Source organism: Agrilus planipennis, unplaced genomic scaffold (assembly GCF_000699045.2).
Source record: "Agrilus planipennis isolate EAB-ADULT unplaced genomic scaffold, Apla_2.0 scaffold84, whole genome shotgun sequence".
Classification (NCBI taxonomy): domain Eukaryota; kingdom Metazoa; phylum Arthropoda; class Insecta; order Coleoptera; family Buprestidae; genus Agrilus; species Agrilus planipennis.
The window spans coordinates 1,001,040-1,024,069 of NW_020439025.1; the positions used below are offsets into that span (position 1 = coordinate 1,001,040).

Genomic DNA, 23,030 nt, shown 5'->3' on the forward strand with positions numbered 1-23,030 from the left:
TGATGATAATCAGTTTTGACTTCTGTACCTAAACTTCTCGATCGCATCGTTTACTGTGTGATAAGCAAGTGTAGTCCGTTACTATTTACCACAAACAATTTAATAATTTACGAGCAATTTTTATATGAAGCACTTCTTGGGGGAACCCAGGTAGAAGCCGTTTGTACTAGAGAAAGTACAAAATGCGGTCTTAGGGGTTATAATTTTCAATGAAGGAATCGATATAAGATATCTAAATCACGATTGCTTGCAACTTCGTCTAACAATGAGAATTCCAAAGATTTCTAGTCTTTTAGAATATTATGGTGATAAAGCACTTTATAAATAAGATGAAACGCAAAAGAAGACCAACAAGATATAGAAGGAAAGGAAGAAAAATCAAATGACGTTTTGTCAGCATTGAAGATAAAGATGAGAAGCCTTGCATTTCTTTTCATTTCAATGCGTATGGGATGAATAAGTAAATAATAGACGTTCCATTTCTGCCCTACGTCTGACACGCTACCCAATTTTTCATTTTTCGTTTACAAATTATTACATATTACATATTTTCAGGCAGAAAAGCTTCCATTCTCTTTGTACCATGGAATCTGGATATTTATGCCAAAATCATTTAAAAGATCTGTTATCATTGTAACCATCAGAATGATGAAACCCGTTCACGTAACAATAGGAAAAATATCACCAATTTCTTTGACAACTTTTTTAGAGGTATGCTTTAACAATCATAAACAAATTCCAATTAATTCTTATTCTATTTTTGTTGTTTGATTTCGTTAAATTAGCAATCTTCTATAACTATAGCAAGTATTTATTATTTAATAAATTCGCTGAATACATTACTTTATATTACTTCAATAAAATAGAAGTCGAATACTTTTAATGGAAATAAAATAATAGTGTCACATATTTAAACACCTTCTCGCTCTATTATTAAATTTTTTAACTATTTCTGTCTAATTAATTAGTTATTGATTCACCACTATATGAACACTTTGTCACTTCTTCGCCTTGTATCACCTCGAACTCGTTCTCGTACTAACTATACTCAATCTCGCGACCGCTATTTATAGGAGCTGGACAAGTTCTAAAAAGATCCGATATATGCCGTCTAGAAACCTGGTTACCATGTATGTTGGGTGGCGTATACGCATGTGACAATACAAACGTTTTGCTTAGTTCATCAATAGTAGATCTAAGATAGTGACGATATTGTTGAAATTTTTTCCACCTTCTGTTAAAAACTCACTGAAAAGATTAAAAACCTTGTTAATTGCCTTTTAATAACTTTGCTATTTTGTTAATAAAATAGCTATTTATAAAACAAATATTTACGTCTTCTCCTTCTTTTATCTTTTTAGATTGTTAAAACAGCATATTCGTTTGTTGCTGTTATGAGGACCACAACTGGAAAGTAAAAAAATGGGGCGAGCGTGTATTAGTATACACGCGTAAAAAGTGAAACTTCATTAGACTGCATATTATAGTACTTAGTATTTTTTAATTAAACTATTGCGTCAACTAATTACTAAATACCTAAAAAAATCAATTTAATTTTTTACTGGTTTAGTTTTATTAAAAACATTTACTCTTGTACCATAGGAAACTGCAATGAGAAACTGCAAATCAGAACAAACAAATACAAACGCATATGCAATATAGATGTATGTATGCAGTACAGCGCAAGCGCGATCTGCTGACAATTTATCGAAATGATTTCGAAATTTTCGGATTATCCATTGCTACTAACAGGTTGACATCTGAAGCCTGTTAAAATGACTCCTTTTGGACATATCCACCAAGGGTCACACGTAACGCGTTACGCGTGACGTTACACTTTTCGGTTTTATATTCTATTAAATTTCCTTCTTACGTCGACAAAGAAGTTTCACTTCAAGAATGTTAATAAGAACAATTTACAATATTTATATCATTAGGTATATCACATTTGTAGCATGTATTTACTAATCATATTGCTTGTGTTAATTACCTTGATAATTTTAATAAAACACTTCACCTGCATTTACCAAACGTCTTTTTGTAAACTACATAATCTTTTATTGTTTTATTCTCAACCTTTCAACGTTCCAATGGTCCCTGCTTCGAAAGTAAGGAATCATAAAGCAGGCTCTGTTGTCTTTCAACTTTTAACGGAGATTTATCCGAATAGTTTCGTTTGTATTGTCGTTTCATGGTCATTTCCAAATAATATTACCTCAGAAACATCAAACCAATCTTGCATCTGACAACGTTATAACCCTGTATTTACTACAAACTGCTATTAGTATAAAGGGGCATAAACCATATCTTATTTTCAATCCCAAATTACTTTCTCTAGTGTTAGTTTCAACTAAAGCTCGGAGAGACAACTAGTTTTATCTGAAAATCAAATGTATAAGTGGTATTCTAGTTTTGACTAGGAATCTCTAGTTTCACAAAGGGATTCAGTAAAAATTAGTTCTGACTAAGGAAAACGGGTTTTAACTGTAACAAATACGTGTAGTATAACTTAGACGTTTCGTACTGATAAAGGTCTGATACTATTTATTTATTATTGTCTGTTGTTTCATGAAAGTACTACCATAGTCTCGATAAATTTCTGACCAAGAAGTTAAAATATTAAAAAGTTCTTCTTCTGTCACCGAAACTCGAATTTGCCGCTCTGACTGATAATAGAATGGCACCCACTTACGGACTAAATGTGCAAAAGGTAATTCTGCATATTTAAAAATAATACAACACTTTAATATACATCATTTATTTATTTTTACCCTTTTTCCGATGACTTTTCACTTCATTACAACACGGTGACAGTTCTAATTCGGTCATTAAGCTTCTAATTCGTTTAAGTTCTCCAAGACACTCCAAACAAAGCCTGCCTTCGGGACTGCATTTTGGTTCGTACAATAAGTGTTTAATTGACTGCTTCAGCAACGAGTCCGCATCTTTAAGAACCTCGATAAAAGCTTTTTCGTCAATTTCCTTGTTTTTAACTCGCTTTTCAGCTAACAATACTCGAGCACTTTGTAATTCGTAAAGAGTGATTCCTAAAAGCAAGTTAAACCTTTCAATCTGTTATATAACAGCTACCTATATTCTAGTCGGTAGATACCTAAATAATGGTAAATAGACCCGTTGTTCTCAACATTAATATAAACGAATGACACAAATATCTAAAATATGTAAGTAAAATAATTCAAAGTGGTCTGTATTTTGTCGAAACTGCCAGATGCGGATCGCGATTTCGATCTTTTTGGATCTCATCAACGCGTCACAGGCAGCTCCGACAGAACACAGACCAACTTTTACCTGCTGTCTTAACAACGCGTTTTAGAAAATACCGCAAATGGCGCAGTAAACGCCATCTGTAGCACGATGCATATGTAATCCTAAAATGTAGCATCGTGCTACAGATGGCGTTTACTGCGCCATTTGTAGTATTTTCTATGTAGGGTAAGGTTGCTGAAGTCATACCACGGCCTATGTCGTACCCCATCAATATCTTGTATGATATTCGTAAATTACGCAATTCAGTAGATATCGTCAACCTGAGCTATTTAGTCGAGCGAGCAAACGTTAAGAAGTGGATGTCCAGGGCCGGCTTCGTGAATCAAAAATAATTAAAAAGTAAGTTAAATACACGGCATTCAGTTAGAATTTGGACTCATTTGTAAGCTTTGTACAGCAAAAATGTGATCGTTGGCTTTCTTCTTTGTTAATATCTCTTTTTAATACTCATCTGGTAATAGCTTAGGCATGCTCAAACGGTAGAATTTTTTTTAGATTGTGTAAGTGGTTTTAGTTTTCAACTTAGAAGGCCCCTCTGCTTAAGTGGTACCTGCGCAAAATTCCTTACTCGTACTGGTAAGACTAAGGTATTAAAAGAATTGTTTCATAATTTACTCAAGTTCTTATCAAGTAATAAATATGAAAATCAAAACAGAAAAGGGAGTCAATAAAATTAAAAAAAGAAAGAATGTAAATGATACATGCACGAAGAACAAAAAAAATAAAAGCAAAAGAATCGTGGTTATGCCAAGTATGTAAGAAAGATCGTGAAGAAAACATGATCCAGTGTATGAAATGTAAAGGTTGGATGCTAAACCAAAGTGCTGGCGTAGGCAGTAAAATCTATATATATAACAGGTCAATTGAAAAGTCCCCGGCCTAAAATAGTAAAACACATTTTGTTTGCAAAATTCGTTTTTTTTATTCAACATAATTCCCTTCAAGGGTGATACACTGATTATAGCGATCCTCCAACTTTTCGATACCATTTTTGTAGTACGATTTGTCCTTTGCTTCAAAATAGGCCTCAGTTTCGGCGATCACCTCTTCATTCGACGAAAATTTTTTCACAACGAGCATTCTTTTGAGATCTGAGAACAGGAAGTAGTCGCTGGGGGCCAGATCTGGAGAATACGGTGGATGCGGAAGCAATTCGAAGCCCAATTCATGAATTTTTGCCATCGTTTTCACTGACTTGTGAGACGGTGCATTGTCTTGGTGAAGCAGGACTTTCTTTTTCTGCAAATGCGGTCGTTTCTCGGCGATTTCGTCCTTCAAACGGTCCAATAACGCTATGTAATAGTCGCTGTTGATGGTCCTTCCTTTTTCAAGGTAGTCAATGAAAATTATTCCACGCGCATCCCAAAATACAGACGCCATAACCTTGCCAGCCGACTGTTGCGTTTTTGCACGCTTTGGAGCGGGTTCATCGTGTGCAGTCCACTCCGATGACTGTCGATTGGACTTCGGAGTGAAATGATGGAGCCATGTTTCATCCATTGTCACATATCGACGCAAAAACTCGGGTTTATTACGCGTGATCATCTTCAAACACTGCTCTGAATCATCAACTCGTCGTTGTTTTTGGTCAAAAGTGAGCTCGCGCGGCACCCACTTTGCACAGAGCTTTCTCATACCCAAATATTCGTGAATGATGTGATGTATACGTTCCGTTGATATCTGTAGAGTGTCTGCTATTTCATTCAATTTCAATTTACGGTCATTCAAAATCATTTTGTGGATTTTTTTAATGTTTTCGTCCGTAACAGCCTCTTTTGGGCGTCCACTGCGTTCACCGTCTTCGGTGCTCATTTCACCACGTCTAAACTTAGCATACCAATCCTTGATGGTTGATTTTCCTGGGGCAGTGTCCGGAAATTCGTTATCAAGCCAAGTTTTTGCTTCAACTGTATTTTTTCCCTTCAAAAAGCAATATTTTATCAACACGCGAAATTCCTTTTTATCCATTTTTTTCACAATAACAAAAGTTGCTTCACTAAAAATGCTATAATTCACAAACTAATGATCCGACAGCCGTCAAATTTATAGACGCGTCTTTTGAAGGTTAGGACTAACTGAAAATCATATGGATTTAGTTCTGGTGCCGCCATCTATGTGTCGGGCCGGGGACTTTTCAATTGACCCTAGTATATAAGAAAGTCGTGTTAGTTACACTATTTATAACTCAAAAACGGCTGAAGCGATTTGGCTGAAAATTGATGAGGAGGTAGCTTACAACAAGGAGACGGACATAGGATACTTTTTATCTCGTTGCCGTGGGGGGGGGAGTGGTAAATAAGAGTTGCAATGTTTAAATGAAACTTATATTACTTGTCGTCAGATTTACTTGAAACTTGGCCTTAATGGTGTCTTACATTTTAAAAAATTCAACCTCCAAAGGGAGGCGGGTTAAAAAGGTTTTGCAATTTTTGTTTGGGACATACTTTATTTGTGGTTGAATTTACTTGAAACTTGATATATAAGTATGCTATCTGATATTATTAATCAAATGAAAAGAGGTTGCAACGTTTCCATGGGGTATATTTTATTTGTACTCGGATTTACTCGAAGGTTGCTCATTGTTGAAATTAAGCAAGTACGTGTTTTGGCAATTTTTAAAAATCAACCCTTAAGGATGAAATGTTGTTGCTACGTTTGTATTTGATATCTAAGATGGCAACATTACATAATATTAAAACGTTGTAAGGGTGAATTGGGAGTTAAAATGTTTTATTGAGAAACAATATTAATTTCTGCGAGCGAAGCCGCGGGGAAAAGCTAGTAAAAAAAATAATTTGTGATGTCTGTGTTCATTCTTAATAATTTCCTAAGCGTTACTTTGTTTTTTAAGAAATTATAATTTTATCTTCTGTGTTATTTACTTAGCAATTAGGTTTGGTTTAGTAACTGATAACCGAAGAAAAATATTTCAAGTTAATCTCAGACTGAATTGTTTGTAATATCTTAGTTGTTTATATGCTCTCCAATTATTAAGTATTTTTCTATATTTTTCTATAAGCTTATTATGTGTTCCATTAAGTCGATTTTGTAGGTACGACTAAGGCTACAGGTGGTACGAATTAGGCAACTAGCTGTCATAAATGTACCGAAACGTACATTTTAGAAAAACGTCAAAATACCTATATTGATAAGAGATTTTCAAATTTGAATGATTGTTGATTAAAAGTGAAATTTCGAAATAGTTTAATTTAATTAATGAAATTTTTAATGTTCTACTCAAAAAAAAAATATAACGGACTTATTCGATCACACGCAAACTTTTTCTTTTAGTAGCTGCATACTGTTGTAATTACATACATTAAAATTTACCTTGCATTCGCGATAGTCCTGGTTCAACTACTCTAAATAGTGGCAGTAGTTCTTCACAAAGTTCGATTTTGCGTCGTAATTTGTTTACTTTCGGCTCAGATTGAGTATACAAACCTATCAAGTTCTGTTTTATTTCTAGTAGTAGAAAATGATTTGGACTAAACGTTTTTAATAATTTATGTAGAAGTTCTTCGTGCTCAGCTATGTCCGAGATATCTAGAAACATATTAACATGAGTCAAAAATATTTTCAAATAAATAAATATAAGACAATCTTGTAGGAGAGTGGTGCACACTTTCAAAATGATGCATAAAAATGCCACTGAACTTTCCAAAGAAAGTTACCGGATTGTTTGATCAGTAATATAACGAAACTACCCGCAGTGAATCGCAATTTATTAGTCCTCATCAGCACGTTATGGTCAATTTCTGTAAATGACCAACCAATTCCGCTTCATATTATCTTATCTTCTTTTTGCGGAACAACTTCGACTCCAGTCTCCGTACCACCACAGCAAAGGACGTTACGCCTTTGCTATGTTCCCTAAGGATGTCAACTACAGTACTTGGCGAATACCGAGCGGCATGGCCTAGAGGTCTAGACCATTGCTTAGCATTCGGGAGGATGCCGGTTCGATTCCGGGTCCGCCTGCCTTGGTCCAAGTTTTTCTGTGGTTTTCTTGGATCACTTAGGCAAATGCTGAGGCAGTAATATTCCACAGATAATCTTTCACTCTCTTCTGTCTTCATTTCGTCCGACTCATCTTTCTCATCCGAACCACCCCCCAGCCATTCCTACGATTCCTCAAAGCAAACTGAAGAGGGCCTTCCGCCCTACCTTCCGGCATAGTCCGGAATGAAACACCCAAAAGATAGAAAGAAAGACTACTTGGCGAAGAATCCTGGGGCATGGTCATGACGCTTGAATTTCAAGCATTCTTCAGATAACAACAAAAATCTCAAGTTATTACTGAATATACTGATATGCCCCTTCCCTTTATTAGGATGCGCCGTAGCATAATTTCAAATTCAATCATATTTGTCTGCGGAGCTCATTTCTCCACCGAACATCGAGCGAGAACTAGACAAAAATGTATAGTACCATTTGCAAAATTATTTAAACTGGCTCGTTAAAATTTAAAAATATGCTTTATTTAAAAGCATTTTTAGCCAAAAATAATAACAAGTGAATTAACTTAACGCTCTGTACACCTATAAAACTTTTGCTTTGTTTTCTATTGTCAATTTATATACATTTTTGTTTTAAGAAATTGCTAAACATTTTCTTCTAGTACTGTACAGTTCTAGCCGATCTCCTAAGACCACCCATCGAGAGCTCTGCTCGTTCAAGCTTGTTTCAACTATTTCTGTCTTGCTCACGCCTAGTGTGTATTCTTTCTGTTATCGCGCATATTTCTTCAAGGTCACAATTCCAACAAATTGAAATGGACTGTACATGCTTGAGATTCTAGTCTCATTTTTATGCATTTCAAATAGAGTGGCTATTAAAGATACATAAATGCACTCAATTTTATGCATTGGACCATCGAATCTGTAACCGCGACGCCGCGAGATGCGCACAAGTGATAAGGAGGCTGAAAGCGAGTAGATTGACTGTTATAATCCTTTTCGGTACCTTCTCAGGTTATGTACAGTCAGATAAACAAATAAACCTGATTTCGATGCCGCCTGTGTCATTATCCATTCCATATTAAACCGATTCTACGCAGACTGTACACGATGATTACTACTCAAAAACGTTGAGAAATATGAGTTCTAATTACTTTGCCACTGCTCATGGCTCTGAGCTGTTACAAATACATTAGTCGAACATTAACATATCTTTAGACCACTCTGTATGTATAAGTACTACCTACTAAGTGAATTTAACAAGGCTCTTGCTTCAATTATAGTGCTCTGTACCAAGGAATGACTGAAATCTCTCTGACAAGTGTTACACGACCACATATTATACGATCCATCAACATTAACGGGTCGAACAAAGCCATGTTTACATCGTGGACATCTCAAAGAACTAATTTCGGTTTTTAGTTCGGACGGGTCTAGGCATCTGTTGCAAAGACAATCGAAGTATTTGCTTTGGCGTAGTATCAGGCGACGTTCGTTGTTCCCCTAAAATCACCACAACGATTTTTGGTCACAGCAATAATTAGCATATTGGTTAACGTAAAACAACAAATTAGAGTATCACCAGATGCAAATCAATGTTGAAAATAAGCAAGCGAGTTTTATAGGTGTGACACACATAAAATGATCGGATAACTTTTGCTCCCGTTGAAAAAGAAACTAGAGACAGGATGGATACAAAAGTAGGAGTCGTGATGACATTCATAGATTATTAGGTGCCGCATACTTTCTTGTACATTTGTACAGATTTTTTCTTTAGTTTGTCTAGGGTTAATAAAAACGAATCCAGACCCACTACTTTAGAATGTTTTTAATGAATAAAATATTAATGATAGGAAGTATAATGGTTTGTACGAGATCTGTTCAAGAAGTATCGCGAATTTAGAATTTCCACATGTTACGTATATTCGATTTTCGATTTATTTAAAAGAAACTTAAAGAAGTTGCTGAGGACCTAAACATATTGACTGGCTCCTGCCATTCGATTTTTACCAAAGATTTGGGCATGTGACGGATCGCCGCGAAATTCGTATCAGCATTGCTCAATTTCGACTAAAAACAACATAGCATTAAGGAGCTGTTGGACTCTGTTCGCGACGACCCAAATGGTCAAAACTGGTGACCAATCATGAATTTATGGTTATGACATGAAAACCAAAGCTCAATCGTCCCAATGGAAGCTCCCGCACGAGGTAAGACCGAAAAGTTAGGTCGAATGTGAAGGTTTTGCTTAGAGTTTCCTTCGATTACAGGGGCGTCGTGCATCATGAATTCTTGCCACATGGTAGAACGGTCAATAAGGAATATTACCTGCAAGTTATGCGCAATTTGCGCGAAACAATCCGTCAGAAACGCCCGGATTTGTGGAAGAACAAAAATTGGCTTTTGGACCACGATAACGCCCCTGCTCGTACATCGTTGCTTGTACGTGAATTTTTGGCCAAAAACTACACACTAATAATGCCGCAGCAACACTATTTCCCAGATCTGACCCTTTGTGACTTTTTCTTGTCCCTGAAACTGAAGAGGCCCATGAACGCTAGGATTGAGGAAATAAAGACGGCATCGACGCTGGAGCTGAACAAGATCACAAAAAATTGCTTCGAGGATTAGAAAAAACGTTGACACAAGTGTATAATAATATCTGGTAGGCATTCCGGTAGGAAATATTACCATTGAACTTCAATGGGAATCAATGAAAAATTTGTAAATTCCATTCAAAACCATTTGACATAAATGGAAAAATAATTGTTTCCATTTACAATATAATTCCTGGCCACATATACTATTAGCCTTTTTCGATACAGTTTTTGCTTGCCCAGGTGCAAGAGTAGTGATATTGCCAATTAGGTGGTGGAAAATCAATAATCTAGTTTTACCTATGCGTGCATGTTGGGGGTACGTGAGGGACCACCACGGCAGTAGNAAAGCCCCGAGTAACAAAGAAATGAAATTATGAATTATGAATTATTTAGTCTCGTTCGAAACGATTAACAATAGGTGTGATTAATATTTGTATGTTATTTAATTCTGAATGAGATATTTGTATGCGTACACATTTAAATTGAATATTATTAAATGGTCTCAAGAATACATCCATCCACTATTTCCAAGCCATAAACCCAAGTTCAGCAATGGAATTTCAATTGCGTTCAGCAATGGTGATGCCATTGCGTTCAGCAATGGAAATCCCATTGAGTTCAGGAATGGGAATCCCATTAGCAATTCTCCATTTATTACCATTAATTATTATCAGTGGTAATTAAATGGCATTTTTTTAATGGAAATTGAATGGAAATTTTTCTTACGGGTTACTGTGAAGAGGACAAAATTGATATTCATGAATAAATAAATAATTTTTGAAAAAACATAATTCGCGATACTTTTTATATTGAGTTTCCCAGTGTCACACAGAACCAAGACCAAAACTGTCCCAGTCTTGGTCTTGCTCTTGCTTTGCTCATCACAACTTTTAAAGGTGGTATTTTGAAAACTTATTTAGCGGTGATAGATAAGGGTAGTACCATTATAGGAACCATTGTACAAAACTTCATTTTGTGACTCAGCGGTTTGATCGCAACATGAATCATTGAACCCTCTTTTCACCACCTCAGAAGTTGAATTTTAAAAAATTTGAATTAGTGTTCGACCACGTTGTATAAGGAACGTTTGTGCAAAATTTCAAGTGTTTAGACGCAGGGGTTTGGACTGTACTTTAATATGTCATTCAGTCAGTCGGTTGGCATATATGTAGATTTTCATTTCTTTAGTAGCTAAATACTAAATAACGCTAATCGAATTCAAAAAAAGCATTAATTTTTAACTTTCAAGATATGAGATATAAAGCAGCGAATTGAAAAAGAAAGCAATACCTATCAACAATAAAACTTCGTAACTCTGTTGCACGTAATACAAAATACCTTAAGAGGATTGGAATAGTTGAAATAAACGCTTGCTCCAACAGGAATATCTATACTTGCATGGATAATCAGATTATAATTATCATCAATAGCCAGATGTGTATTTCCAACGCAATCGTGATTAATCAATGCTGCTTTCAGGTACAGCCCTCGCAAAACATGTACTGGACCTGAACTGTAATTATCTATAAATGCATTAGTTCGGAGTTCGAACGAGTTGATATCCAATATTCCACATATCTTTTGAATCAGTTCATTTTCAACATCTACTTTTGATATGATTCCCAAATTTAGAAACAACTGAAAAACATTATCGTATTGTTATATAATACATTATCTTATAGTAAAAAGTTTTTTCTAATTAGTAAACTTTAAACTTTAAACTTTAAATTAAGGACATGTCAGAAAATAAGACCAACACTATATCTGCCGAGCGAAAAGTTATTATTTAGATACTAATACACTAAACAAAATAAAAAAGATAGGAGATATTAGACAATCTGAAACTAAAACTATTAATTAATACTAGGATGTTATAAACAATACTCTAATAAAAGCAACTAAAACATTTTCAAAATCGAAAGTCGGTCACGGTTAAGAACACAAGCAACTCTTATTGCTTATAGTACCTACAAAAAAAAGACTAAAATACTATAGACAAGACATTTTTACTTAAATAAATCTGCAACTCAAACTTATAATTTAGACTAAGAAGTTATAACCAAGACTAAAAAAACTCTTGGTAGGTACGACCAAGTTACTGATAAAAGGCAAGGTCAATATTAAGATGTTATTTACAGTAGAGGCAGCTGAAAGAGAGATAAAAGGAAGGGGAAGTCATACAGAACACATCTATATCCTGAAATAAAAATATAGAGAAAGAACTAGATCTAAGGACTGAAGATTTTAGTATTTCAGTAAGGGGAAAGATGGAAGAGGTGGATTTGACATGAAACAACAAAACATTAGAAGAACTGGACTTTACATACTTGAGATAAACAGTCAAGAAAAACAAGTGAAATAAGGCACATGTTAAAAGAGTCTCAGGAAAGCTATGGCATTAACGTCACAAATCTGGGGGACCGAAGAGAGAGGGAAAATATAGAAATGACTTTAAAAGAAAAATAATGATGTCTGTTCTGACCATAATTGTTCAGAATTATTTTTATGATATATTTCAATACATTACTGGAATTTACTAGAAATATTTTACTTTAATGTTACATTTGTTAGAGACATTTGCTGTGTCTATTTATAAACATTTATTGCACTCCAGGTACTTTTGCCGGACCCTTCCGGTCAAAATATCTGTCCTCTTTAGGAACAATGCTCATGGTTGTACTGGAGACAGTTTATTCACCCTCCCTCTCTTCAGGGGGTGCAAAATGTATTTAAGTCAGTCGTTAAGTTGTACATAAACAGATTAGCATTATTCGCCTAGCAACACACTTCGTTACGTTGACTAGCTTATTCGGTTCCATTGTATATATTTGTAAATAAATAGTTAAACACACGACTTCATTTTTTCACGACAAATTTTATTTGAAACAGTTACACCATAATTATCATTTTAATTTACGTGTAACGTACAGTTTATTACTGTACACTTTACAATGTCCAATGTTTTAGTTAAGAAGAATTAGAAAAAGGAGACAAATAGAAAACTTACAAGAAAGATACATTAAAGATATTCTAAGATTAAGAAAAGAAGAAACAAAAGTTCAAGATAACAGGGATAAGATTTCTGAAACTAGAAGAGACCCAGAGAACAAGTTGATGAGAGAGTACAGAAGGGAAAGAAGCAAAGCAACCTGTCTGAACACCAATATAGAAAAATAAAAAAACAAATTATTGAAACAATTAGGACTAGAAAAATGAGAGATAAAAGCAACAGTAAACACAGCTGAAAATTGTGGTAAAAAAGGCGAAAAAAAGGATGAAGATCAAAGAAGAGAAAAAGTTAAAAGATTCAGCTATGCTACTGAGTGGAAGATATGGAACCAGCAAGAAAAACCCAAATTCCAAGATTCCGGCTTTGCAGCGAATGGAGAGCAAGCAAGTACTGGATGAAGGTTTTGCCTGCTAATGGAAGAAACAACAGATATACGAATATTCTAGGGTATTTATAGAAATCAGGGAACTAACGAAAGTCAACGGAGAAAGTACAAAATAAGAAATAAAAGAGAAGAAACGAAAGTAAAAGGAGGATTATGTAAAAATAGTAAAATTTTGTAGAAAAGTCCAAGGGCATTATCTAATACAGAAGATAACTATTAAGTTCATAGTTTCAAGACCAAAATGGAATAGTGCTCACACTCATTACACATAATTTGCAGGTCTTTATTTTTTTTTTTAACTTACCGCTTCAATATTAATAGCGATATCTTTCCAGACTGGGCATTTTCTTCTTTTTTCTAAATGGGATTCAAGCTTCAAAAGTTCGTCCCATTTTTGATTGTTTGAATTTCTGAAGACCAAACAGCGCAAAGGTAAAATGATTTGACTGTTAACTAGGAAATGCCCACATTGGACGGAACATTTAGAGAAAAAATCACATTCGTTATCGCTATGCCAAATCCCTAAAAACGAACTGCATTCAATTTGACAAAATTTTTTATATCTAAAGTGTAGTAATATTTCACCTCATTCTCTATAAAATTCATCTAAGAAATTTTCTTTTGTTTACATCAAATAACCCGAGGCGGTTTGTTTTCATTTAATGATGCCAAAATACCTATTGCTCGATATCGATAACTTTTACTATTATTCTCTTGATGATCATGATTGTTGACTCAAGAAAATTACAATTTCTGATGTACAGGTAATGAAAAATGGCAAACACACCAAGGGGGGAATAAACATGTGATCTGTTAAATTTTTTACTTTTCCTAACAAAATTTCTATACATATGGAGGGTCTCAAGTCAGAGGGACGTATAAAGTAATATAAGAAACTTTTCAGGAAATGAAATAAATGTTTCAATTTTACATTTATTGGAAGGTATTCCTCAAAATTTATGAGAACTATTACAAAATTTAATTACAAAAACTAAGGATATTGTTGTTTTTAATCAATAATGGCAATGGAAAATCCCAATATTTCAATTTTGACAAAAATTATTGATAGGATTTAATAGTTGTAAATGAGTACAGCTTTTTTACGTTTTTTTATAAAAAAAAAACTTTTTTCTATCATTCCTTAAAAACAAAAATACCAGTATGCAAGGAAAGAAAAAGTAAGAAAAGAGCAAATATAAAGATAGGAGGCGAAAAAGTGACCAATTTTAGGTATCTAGGAAGTCAGATAAGTCAGGACGGAAGTAGTAGGGATATAAAGCAGAGGATAGTGCAGGGTCGAGTCGCCTTCAATAAAAAGAAGTCACTTGTATGCTCGCGAACGGTTAATTTGGAAATTCGAAGAAGGTGTATGTTTGGAGCGCGGCGTTGTACGGGTGTGAAACATGGACAGTGGGCTCGGCGGAAAGGAAAAGGTTAGAAGCATTCGGACAGTGGTGTTATAGGCGAATGATGAGGATACCGTGGATAGAGAAGGTTAGAAATGAAGAGGTATCAGGAAGAATAGGAGAACAGAGGACTCTATGGAAGTCAATAAGAAATAGGCGAGATAGGTTAGGAAGACACCTTCTCAGACATGCAAGGTTAGTTAGAGACATATTAGGAGGAGAAACAAGAGTTAAGAGGAGTAGAGATAGACTTAAATAGATCAGATTACTATTCACAAATGCTTGAGGATGCGGGATCATCTAGTTTAAGGGAAATGATTAGCTCAGGATAGGAAAGAGTGGAGGTACGTGTCCAACCAGTCACTGACGACTTAATGATGATGATGATTTTCAGGTAGCTACAACATTTACAAGGTCTTACCTTCACAATTTTCATTACAAACGCTAGCGGTTTTACATTTCGGACATACTGGAATTTTTACACCATTCAAAATTTTATTGCAACAAAAACAGAAAACAACACCGACCCCTTCAGGACCGATAACTAACGGTTCTTCTTTTAAAATCAAACTTCCTTCTGGAACATTCTGAGTTGTCTTTAAATACCTACATTGAAAATATTATTTTTCAACAAGTGGACAATAGAACACTTTATTACCTTCCTTGTTTTTCGTCCTGTGTTATTTCACAAAATGATGTAACCATTATCGGTAACGTTTTTGTTTTTTTCAATGTTTTTCAAACTTCACCTGATTAACTCGTGTGTTTTGAAAATTCACTCACAGTAAGCGTCAACGCGAATTAGTTATGTAAGTTACGGCTTTCTTTGAGTTTATTTATAGACAAACAAATATAGACAGCACTACTTCTACAATACTAGATATAATTAGAAAGAGCACGTATGCGCCACAAATTGAATGTAATAATTTACTCCATTTATGAATTTTCAGCGACCGACACAAAAAAAACCAATTTATCTTTTTGAGCAGCATCTCAGGCGAATTATGTATCTATATAAGATAAAAAAGTGGAATAAATTATTTTTCGTTTAATATAGGTCTATAAATAAAGCACAAATAAAATACAAATAAAAAATGTTACTGAATTAATGAGATAATAAAGCAGTAATAAAATATACTCTACCACTTTTACACATTACTAATAAGTCTTATAAAAAAGAAAAATCACTTCAAGGCACCGTTAATATGTTTTAAACAGAGTGTTTTAAAACACGTGTAAAACATGTTTGAAATTAAAATGTAAAACAAAAAGGAACATCATACATCATTAAACATTTTTAAATTCCTTGGACTAAAGTAGAACTACTCATTGGTTATAGATACGAAATAAAGAAAACATTTTTCACAGGGTTGGCTTTTTTAAAACACGTATTTTAAGCACTACCAAAAACACAATTTGTTAATCTCGTTAAAAGCTACGATAAAAAAAAAACTTGTATAAAACAAGTTTAAAACGTTTAAAACATGTAATCAAAATAAACGTAAAAAAATTGTTTAAAAATTGTTTGAACACAATTAAAAATTTTTTTACTTCTGCTAGGTTTAAATCTTGTTCATAACACTTTAATTCCTCTATAGAAGAGTCACTAACATCACTATCATGAAAAATTATTTTGAATTTATTGCTAATAGTTTTATATCCCTCATATTTAATGTTGCTAATTAAAGAATCGCATACAACAACAAAAATATTAACTTTAAAATGTTTTTTGCCACTAAATCTTATTTTATCTTCTGGAATTTCATCATGAAATAATTTTTGTATTTTCTGCCGTTTTTTATCATTAGTATATGCAATATATATTCGACTATGGTAACGTGCCTATCACGTTGAGGTTAGCTACGCCGGGATTCGTTTCAGCAAGTGGATGTCCATATATTTAAATGGACCTTGTTGAGGTATACGTAATCCTAAAATGTAGCACTGTACTACAGATGGCGTTTACAGCGCCATTTGTCGTATTTTCTAAAACGCGCTGTTAAGGCAGCAGGTAAAGGTTGGTCTGTATTCTGTCAGAGCTGCCTGCGACGCGCTGATGAGATCCAAAAAGATTTGAAATCGCGATCCGCGCCTGGCAGTTATTATTTATATTATTATTATTTTATATGCAATATACCTAATTTTCGGGCTCCAAAAATTACGGGACCTAGGCAAGTGTCTATAGGTTGCCAAGGCCTTAGTCCGCCCCTGTATTTGAGTCAGTATTGTTTTGGTCAGGCCTGTGTGCTAAATTGGTTTGCATATGTTGTAAGTGAACACTTCTATTTAGCACCTGTGTGGTGCGATTATGTTATTTTGCCTGTGTGGTAATTTATGCATTTGTGTGGTGCAAGCCTCCGGGGCGTAAATCTCGTCCTCTCTGAGGATGTGGTTCCTCCAGAGCAGGAGACATGTAGGAGAGGGGCCCTCCATGCGCCCGGTTGACATGATTTGGTGTTCTCACATCATAGGTTACTGACTACTAGCGCGGTAGTCGGGCGTCCTGGGAGTTTCTACTCGTTTCAGGTAGAAACAGCCGGACTAAAGATTTTGGCCGGGGTGCGATGTAGCCAAATCGCCTGGTTTAGTAGGGAAAGTGCACAAATTTTAACTGCACTCGTTTTTAAATAAATTTAAGAAGTTAGGAGGAAATTTGCGTTTGCCTTTGCTCTTGTTTTAAATTTTTTTTATTTTCTTTATAAATGATATCTTTATAGTTTGTTTTCTGTTTTCCTTTTATAAGAAAATTTGAAAACTATCAAAAGAAATTATTAAGTTTTTTTAATTTCTCTTTTTTTTTTCNTTGACCCGGGGTGCATTTGCACCCCTGCACCCCGGGCCTGTCCGGCCCTGGGTAGAAATTTCTGAAGAATATGGCTTATTTATTTATTTATATATATATAAAGCAGTAACTTCGGTATTTGTTTCATGTTTTTGCGATGTGTCTACCTGCAAAATGTCGTTTCGGACTGCTATGCGATGACCCACGTAAGTTAAAGAGGTTTATTGAATTCGTAGTAAATCTTAATTTTACAATACCAACACTATAAATATTTAAGAAAGACCAAGATCAAGACCGAATAAACAAGGTCAAGACCAATACCAAGACTGGGGCAAGCGTGGTTTTGGTCTTGCTTGGCTCATCACCAACTGGTTGTTTCACTAATTTACTGAAAAAATGTTTTTTCCAACCCTGCTCCAATGCAAAATTATCCTTTGATTTGAGCCACCTGAGATTATTACAGAAATGAATAGAAGTTCCCTGAGTAGGGTTTTGTTTTTCGATTGCATGGATATCTTATCCGTCAGAGGCAATCAAAGTTGACAAGGATTGATTTTCCTTTTATTCAATTTAAACATACAGGTCGATGGCGACCCGTCTGTCTCTAAATCCATTTTGATGTAAATTGACATTTTTTTCACAAAACATTAATTTTTATCTGAAAAATTTCTACATCTTCTCCTTAAGCATCAAGTTTATCAGCTTTGAATTATGTTTGAATATATTTATATTGTAGCGAGCACGAGCGTGTTTGTGTGCGATTGGGCATACGTGTGTGTAAGCGGCTTATCGATTCGCCGACTAGCCGCGGTATGTGCGCCGTATTTGTAAACGTGTGTGTCGTACCTGCGTTCTGGGAAAGCAGGTAAACAGTTCAAAGAAAAAGAAACTTTTCCGGACGGTTCGAGAAGGTTCCCGAAAGGAAGCAAAAGAGTATTTAAAGAAGAGACGATCACCAAGAGCAAGTAGAAATAAATTGACAGCGCAGTGAATAGTGATATATCAACAGTACTGTAAATAAATAGAGTAATTCAACACCTAAGTTAGTAATAATTTAAAAGTGTTTTTAAGTCCTTTAATAATAATTAGTGTAAATAAATAGTTTTCGTCGTAATCAATCTTGGAAGTTAATTCTGTTAAACCCACGAACATTACAATATGAATAAGAAACAAATGTAATATTAGACATTAAGGTTTCTATTAAATTTTTCTCTTCCTCTTCCATTAACCTTTTTTTTGACATAAAATTAAATTGCGCTGCTGTTCTTTCGTCGCCTCGATATAAAATTGTAAATTGTTAAAAATATATTAATTTCCTGTTAGAAGGTCTGTCTTATTTTTATAATAGTAATATGTTTAATTTCTTATTTATTTTCATATGGCAGTGGCCTATGCCGCGAATATATCTAAAAAATGACATTTTAACGTCATTAAGTTATCCATTTCCTTTTTAAAAATTTAATTTTTTCTTAGTAGTTTTCCAAAATATAAGTAGAAATATTGCCACAACTTTGAAATTGTTGAAATGGAATTCAAAAGCGTCGGAGATATGTGCGATGTTATATCGCATGTGGTTTTCTGTCCAGATGACGGTACAATGATGGTAACTTCCGCCAATAAGGAACTTTGGATACCATCAGTAAAAGTCACTGGAGCATCAAGTTGGGAGAGCATGTCCAACAACGAATTAAAAAATGTAGGCAACCTAAGAAATAATTTCATTCGCACAATTATTACTTAAAACAAAGGCATTTTTTAGCTCCTAGGAAGTGTCACTATCTCATCTGAACGACTGACATGCCTATCAAAAGTAACTATCCCCGATTTATCGGCATCGACATTTTACCATTGTGTTCTAGAAATCAAACTTAAATCCGACGCAAAGAAGAAAATTAAAACCACCAGTTCAAAGGTAATGGTTTACGACCACACCTAATACAGAAGGTGATGGATCGGTGGTGTTGAAAGCGTAAAGAGGCAGCAATACTGGTTAGAGCTGTTTGTCTTCTTTCATGCTCAGAGACACTACTCTGGCTATTTGTTTCACTCTTTTTATAATCAATGTTTGACGCACAGAATCACATCACCGGCCTAATACACAAATTCGAAAATGAAATAACTCATTGATTTCTAATAACATCTCACATTAAATAATGCCGATAGATCAAAACATTGCATCAAATCAATGCATTATTATGTAAAATTGATATTACTTGAATGTAAGAAATGGAACGCCAACGCTCAAATGTTTCCAATTGTTTATATGTAAAAAATCAAGCTAAGTAAGGGTAAAAAGGTTTTTTATTAATGTGAAGCCAAACTGGCTTTTCGCACTCAGTTGTGATACGCGCTAAAGCTTAGGTTTCTTAGTCACAAAATATGTGTATCCTGAGGATGCCCCATAACTGAGAGCGATACGTCGGTTTGGTTTCAGATTAATGAAAAAACCTTTTAACCCTTTACTTAGCTCGATTTTATTGTGGCGACTCGTCTGTCTAGCGCCAGTTCACGTCACACACCCCTAGCTTCGGCGTCATCCGCTAGATGGTCACATATCTGTCAGCATCTCTCGTAGGCGGCGGGAAATCACCACGATTAGTATATAAGAGCATGAATGGCAAGCTTCTTCCGAGCGGCATGGCCTAGAGGTCTAGACCATTGCTTAGCATTCGGGAGGACGCCGGTTCGATTCCGGGTCCGTCTGCCTTGGTCCAAGTTTTTCTGTGGTTTCCTTGGATCACTTAGGCAAATGCTGAGGCAGTAATATTCCACAGATAATCTTTCATTCTCTTCTGTCTTCATTTCGTCCGTCTCATCTTTCTCACCCGAACCACCACCCACCCATTCCCACGATTCCTGAAAGCAGGCTGAAGAGGGCCTTCCGCCCTACCTTCCGGCGTAGTCCGGAGGGACTGCCCGCCCACCAGCATTACTGACTGGTGGGAATGAAACACCCAAAAGTTTCTTTTTTTTAAGCTTCTTCAGAGGTCCTTCCATCTCCAATGCTGAATGTGGACAGTCTTGCTGTCCGCGAAAGACTTTACCAATTTGCCAGACGCCTTTACGGAGAAGAGACATGTAGGCAGTATCAAGGACTAGGCAATTTAAGAAAGCAGAAGCCGTAGTTACTTACTACCTTGACGTTCCTGTGTCGCTTCCGGGACACCAACAGCTTCTCAGACAGATCAGTCCACATCCAGCATCGGGCATGGAAGAACTTCTGGAAAAGCTCGGGATGGAAGTAGGAATAAGTATTCCAACTGACGACGGCCGTTAGACCCGAATCAGAACACCTTCACTTCACCTACTGGCCGCGAAAGTCTTTACCTACCAATTAGTCATTGCCTACCATATTTCAACAAAATTATGTAATATTTAGGTGTACCTATAATACTGTTTCTTTAAAAATTCATTTAGTATCAAGGACAAATAAGGTGGCTAAGAGATAAAGAAATATTACAGTATCTGTACTCGGATAATGTATTAAGTCCTGAACTAGTGGAATTTTGTCAACTGGCAAAGAGCTCAAAGAATGACACTTCATTTCCTGATGGTGGAGAAGCACTGACATTCAGGGCTAATGAATACCATTACAAGGGAATACTTTCTGAAATAAATGCGGATACATTGGTGACGTTGTCCGGTCAAACCCCTTACGAATCGCTTGTTGAAGCAGCTTCATTTACCAAAGAAGGTAAACCGTTTGCCACTCAAGAGTTGTCTGAAATATAAATGAGGGAAGAGATGATTTTTGAAAGTAGAAATTGTTTTTTAGTTCTTTTTTAGTATTTTTTGCACAGAATTGGACGGTGAAGTACCTTCAGAGTCCGTCCCTAGCGCCACTAACGCTAGTTACGCCACAATTGTAACAATCCTTTTTAATTTCTTTTGCAGTGCAAACAACACTACTCAAATTATTTATACTCTTCTGCTTTCCTGCCTTGTACATGTGCCAAAGGATTTTTACCAAATTAATGAGCGAACTTGGCTGGCCTGCAGATGAAATCACTTTCTTATTCAGGTAATTAATTAAGTGCCAAATTTCAAATAAATTACCCAAAAATCGGAACTAGGTATTGTAGCGAGCACGAGTGTGTTTGTGTGCGATCGAGCACACGTGTGCGTGAACGGCTTCTCGATTCGCCGACTAGCCGCGGGCGCCTTTCTTCATGTGCATCGTATTTGTAAATGTGTGTGTAATACCTGCGTTCTGAGAAAGCAGTTAAAAAATTTAAAGAAAAAATAAACTATCGGAATGTTTCCAGAAGGTTCCAGAAAGTAAACAAAAGAGTATTTAAAGGAATAGTCGATCGCCAAGAGAAGAAGAAATAAATTGACCGTTGCAGAAGTGAATCCAGAAATGAATTGACAGTGATAGAAGTGAAATAAATAGCGCAGTGAATAGTGATATATCAACAGTAGTGTAAATAAATAGAATAATTCATAACCTAAGTTTAGTGATAATTTAATAGTGTTTTTAAGTTCTTTAATAAATAATTAGTGTAAATACTTTTTTATGATCAGAAAACATTGGTGCGCGGGGCCTGCAGCATTTGCTACTCTTGCTTCGTGGCTAATCCGGTACTGATTTTTTTTGCTTTTGCTTTTTACTACACTTTTAATAAAAGTTTTTTTTTACTATACACAGTTACTTTCATTATTATTTTAGAGCTGCTGACACGAATGGTCGATCAGCTTTATCCTTTCGGGACTTTCTGTACATTTTAGCTGCTATTGAACCTGGAACAATACATGGAGGCGGAGCTGCTGAAATTCGGTGTAAATTCATATTTCGGTAAGCAACGTTTTTTTCTTCGATAGTTTACAAAATACTTAATTTAGACAGAAAAAGGTATACAAAGTCTGGTGACAAATTATTGATTGATTCCACAATAATTAGGTGGAAGATAGAAAACATTAACACACAAAAAGTTAAAATCTGTTCAATAGAATCATACTGACGGACGACATGTCTTCTTTTTGGTATTTCATGAAATGATTTAAACAAACACACTTATAGCACGCATGGCATAAATTCCCATTCAAGTCTGCATAGACATTGCATTGCTTTTCTTAACGAAATGGTACCAAAACAAATTAAGCATGTTTAGGAGGTATGTCAAAATGCTACCAGACAAATAAAAATTTGGAAGAACGTTCCTCATTCAATTCTAAGACTCCTAACAAAATAATTCGAAGTGGTCTGTATTCTGTCGAAACTGCCAGACGCGGATCGCGATTTCGATCTTTTTGGATCTCATCAGCGCGTCGCAGGCAGCTCTGACAGAACACAGACCAACTTTTACCTGCTGTCTTAACAGCGTGTTTTCGAAAATACCACAAATGGCGTGGTGAGCCGGGATTAGTTTCAGCAAGTTGATATCCATATTTTTAAATGGACCTTGTTGGAGCATATGTAATCCTCAAATGTAGCATCGTACTACAGATGGCGCTCACCACGCCATTTGTTGTATTTTCGAAAACGCGCTGTTAAGACAGCAGGTAAAGGTTGGTCTGTGTTCTGTCGGAGCTGCCTGTGACGCGCTGATGAGATCCAAAAAGATCGAAATCGCGATCCGCGTCTGGCAGTTTCGACAGAA

At 35.4% G+C, this 23,030-nt stretch overlaps 2 protein-coding genes across 8 annotated transcripts in view; one reads left to right on the forward strand and one right to left on the reverse strand.

Moving 5' to 3' along the window:
* Nucleotides 1–969: 969 nt before the first annotated feature.
* LOC108734929 (SET domain-containing protein SmydA-8-like) lies at nucleotides 970–15,483 on the reverse strand. 4 transcript variants are annotated; one of them, XR_001937482.1, is made up of 9 exons: nucleotides 15,307–15,483; nucleotides 15,070–15,254; nucleotides 13,547–13,764; nucleotides 11,186–11,485; nucleotides 8,495–8,750; nucleotides 6,619–6,834; nucleotides 2,772–3,047; nucleotides 1,336–2,379; nucleotides 970–1,248 (listed from the first exon to the last, which is right to left on the reverse strand). XR_001937482.1 is itself a non-coding variant. In XM_018466699.1 (8 exons), the coding sequence occupies exons 1-8, from the start codon at nucleotides 15,351–15,353 to the stop codon at nucleotides 1,238–1,240; spliced, it is 1,509 nt and encodes a 502-aa protein (XP_018322201.1). In that variant the 5' UTR covers nucleotides 15,354–15,483; the 3' UTR covers nucleotides 970–1,237. The 4 variants fall into 4 exon arrangements, 3 of the variants coding, with proteins under 3 accessions (XP_018322201.1, XP_018322200.1, XP_018322202.1); XM_018466699.1 differs by lacking the exon at nucleotides 1,336–2,379; XM_018466698.1 differs by having other exon boundaries at nucleotides 970–2,379.
* Nucleotides 15,484–18,833: 3,350 nt separating this feature from the next.
* LOC108734935 overlaps nucleotides 18,834–23,030 on the forward strand; it is a 19,070-nt gene continuing 14,873 nt past the window's right edge. For all 4 annotated transcript variants that reach the window (XR_001937483.1, XM_018466705.1, XM_018466707.1 and 1 more), the window contains exons 1-5: nucleotides 18,834–19,126; nucleotides 19,190–19,342; nucleotides 20,848–21,124; nucleotides 21,325–21,451; nucleotides 22,100–22,225. Coding sequence is in view for 3 of the 4 variants with exons in the window: in XM_018466705.1 (XP_018322207.1) it covers nucleotides 18,956–19,126; nucleotides 19,190–19,342; nucleotides 20,848–21,124; nucleotides 21,325–21,451; nucleotides 22,100–22,225 (854 nt within the window). In the remaining variant the exon portion in view is untranslated. The remainder of the gene's footprint in view (nucleotides 19,127–19,189; nucleotides 19,343–20,847; nucleotides 21,125–21,324; nucleotides 21,452–22,099; nucleotides 22,226–23,030) is intronic.

What these genes read in the sequence shown, in the direction of transcription:
- LOC108734929 (XM_018466698.1), bottom strand. Translation starts at nt 15,353, where the DNA reads ATGGTTACATCATTTTGTGAAATAACACAGGACGAAAAACAAGGAAG. An exon ending in CAGGACGAAAAACAAGGAAG is followed by an intron (nt 15,255 to 15,306) that starts GTAATAAAGTGT and finishes TTTTCAATGTAG; the next exon opens with GTATTTAAAGACAACTCAGA. An exon ending in TCGCTATTAATATTGAAGCG is followed by an intron (nt 11,486 to 13,546) that starts GTAAGTTAAAAA and finishes AATGTTTTTCAG; the next exon opens with TTGTTTCTAAATTTGGGAAT.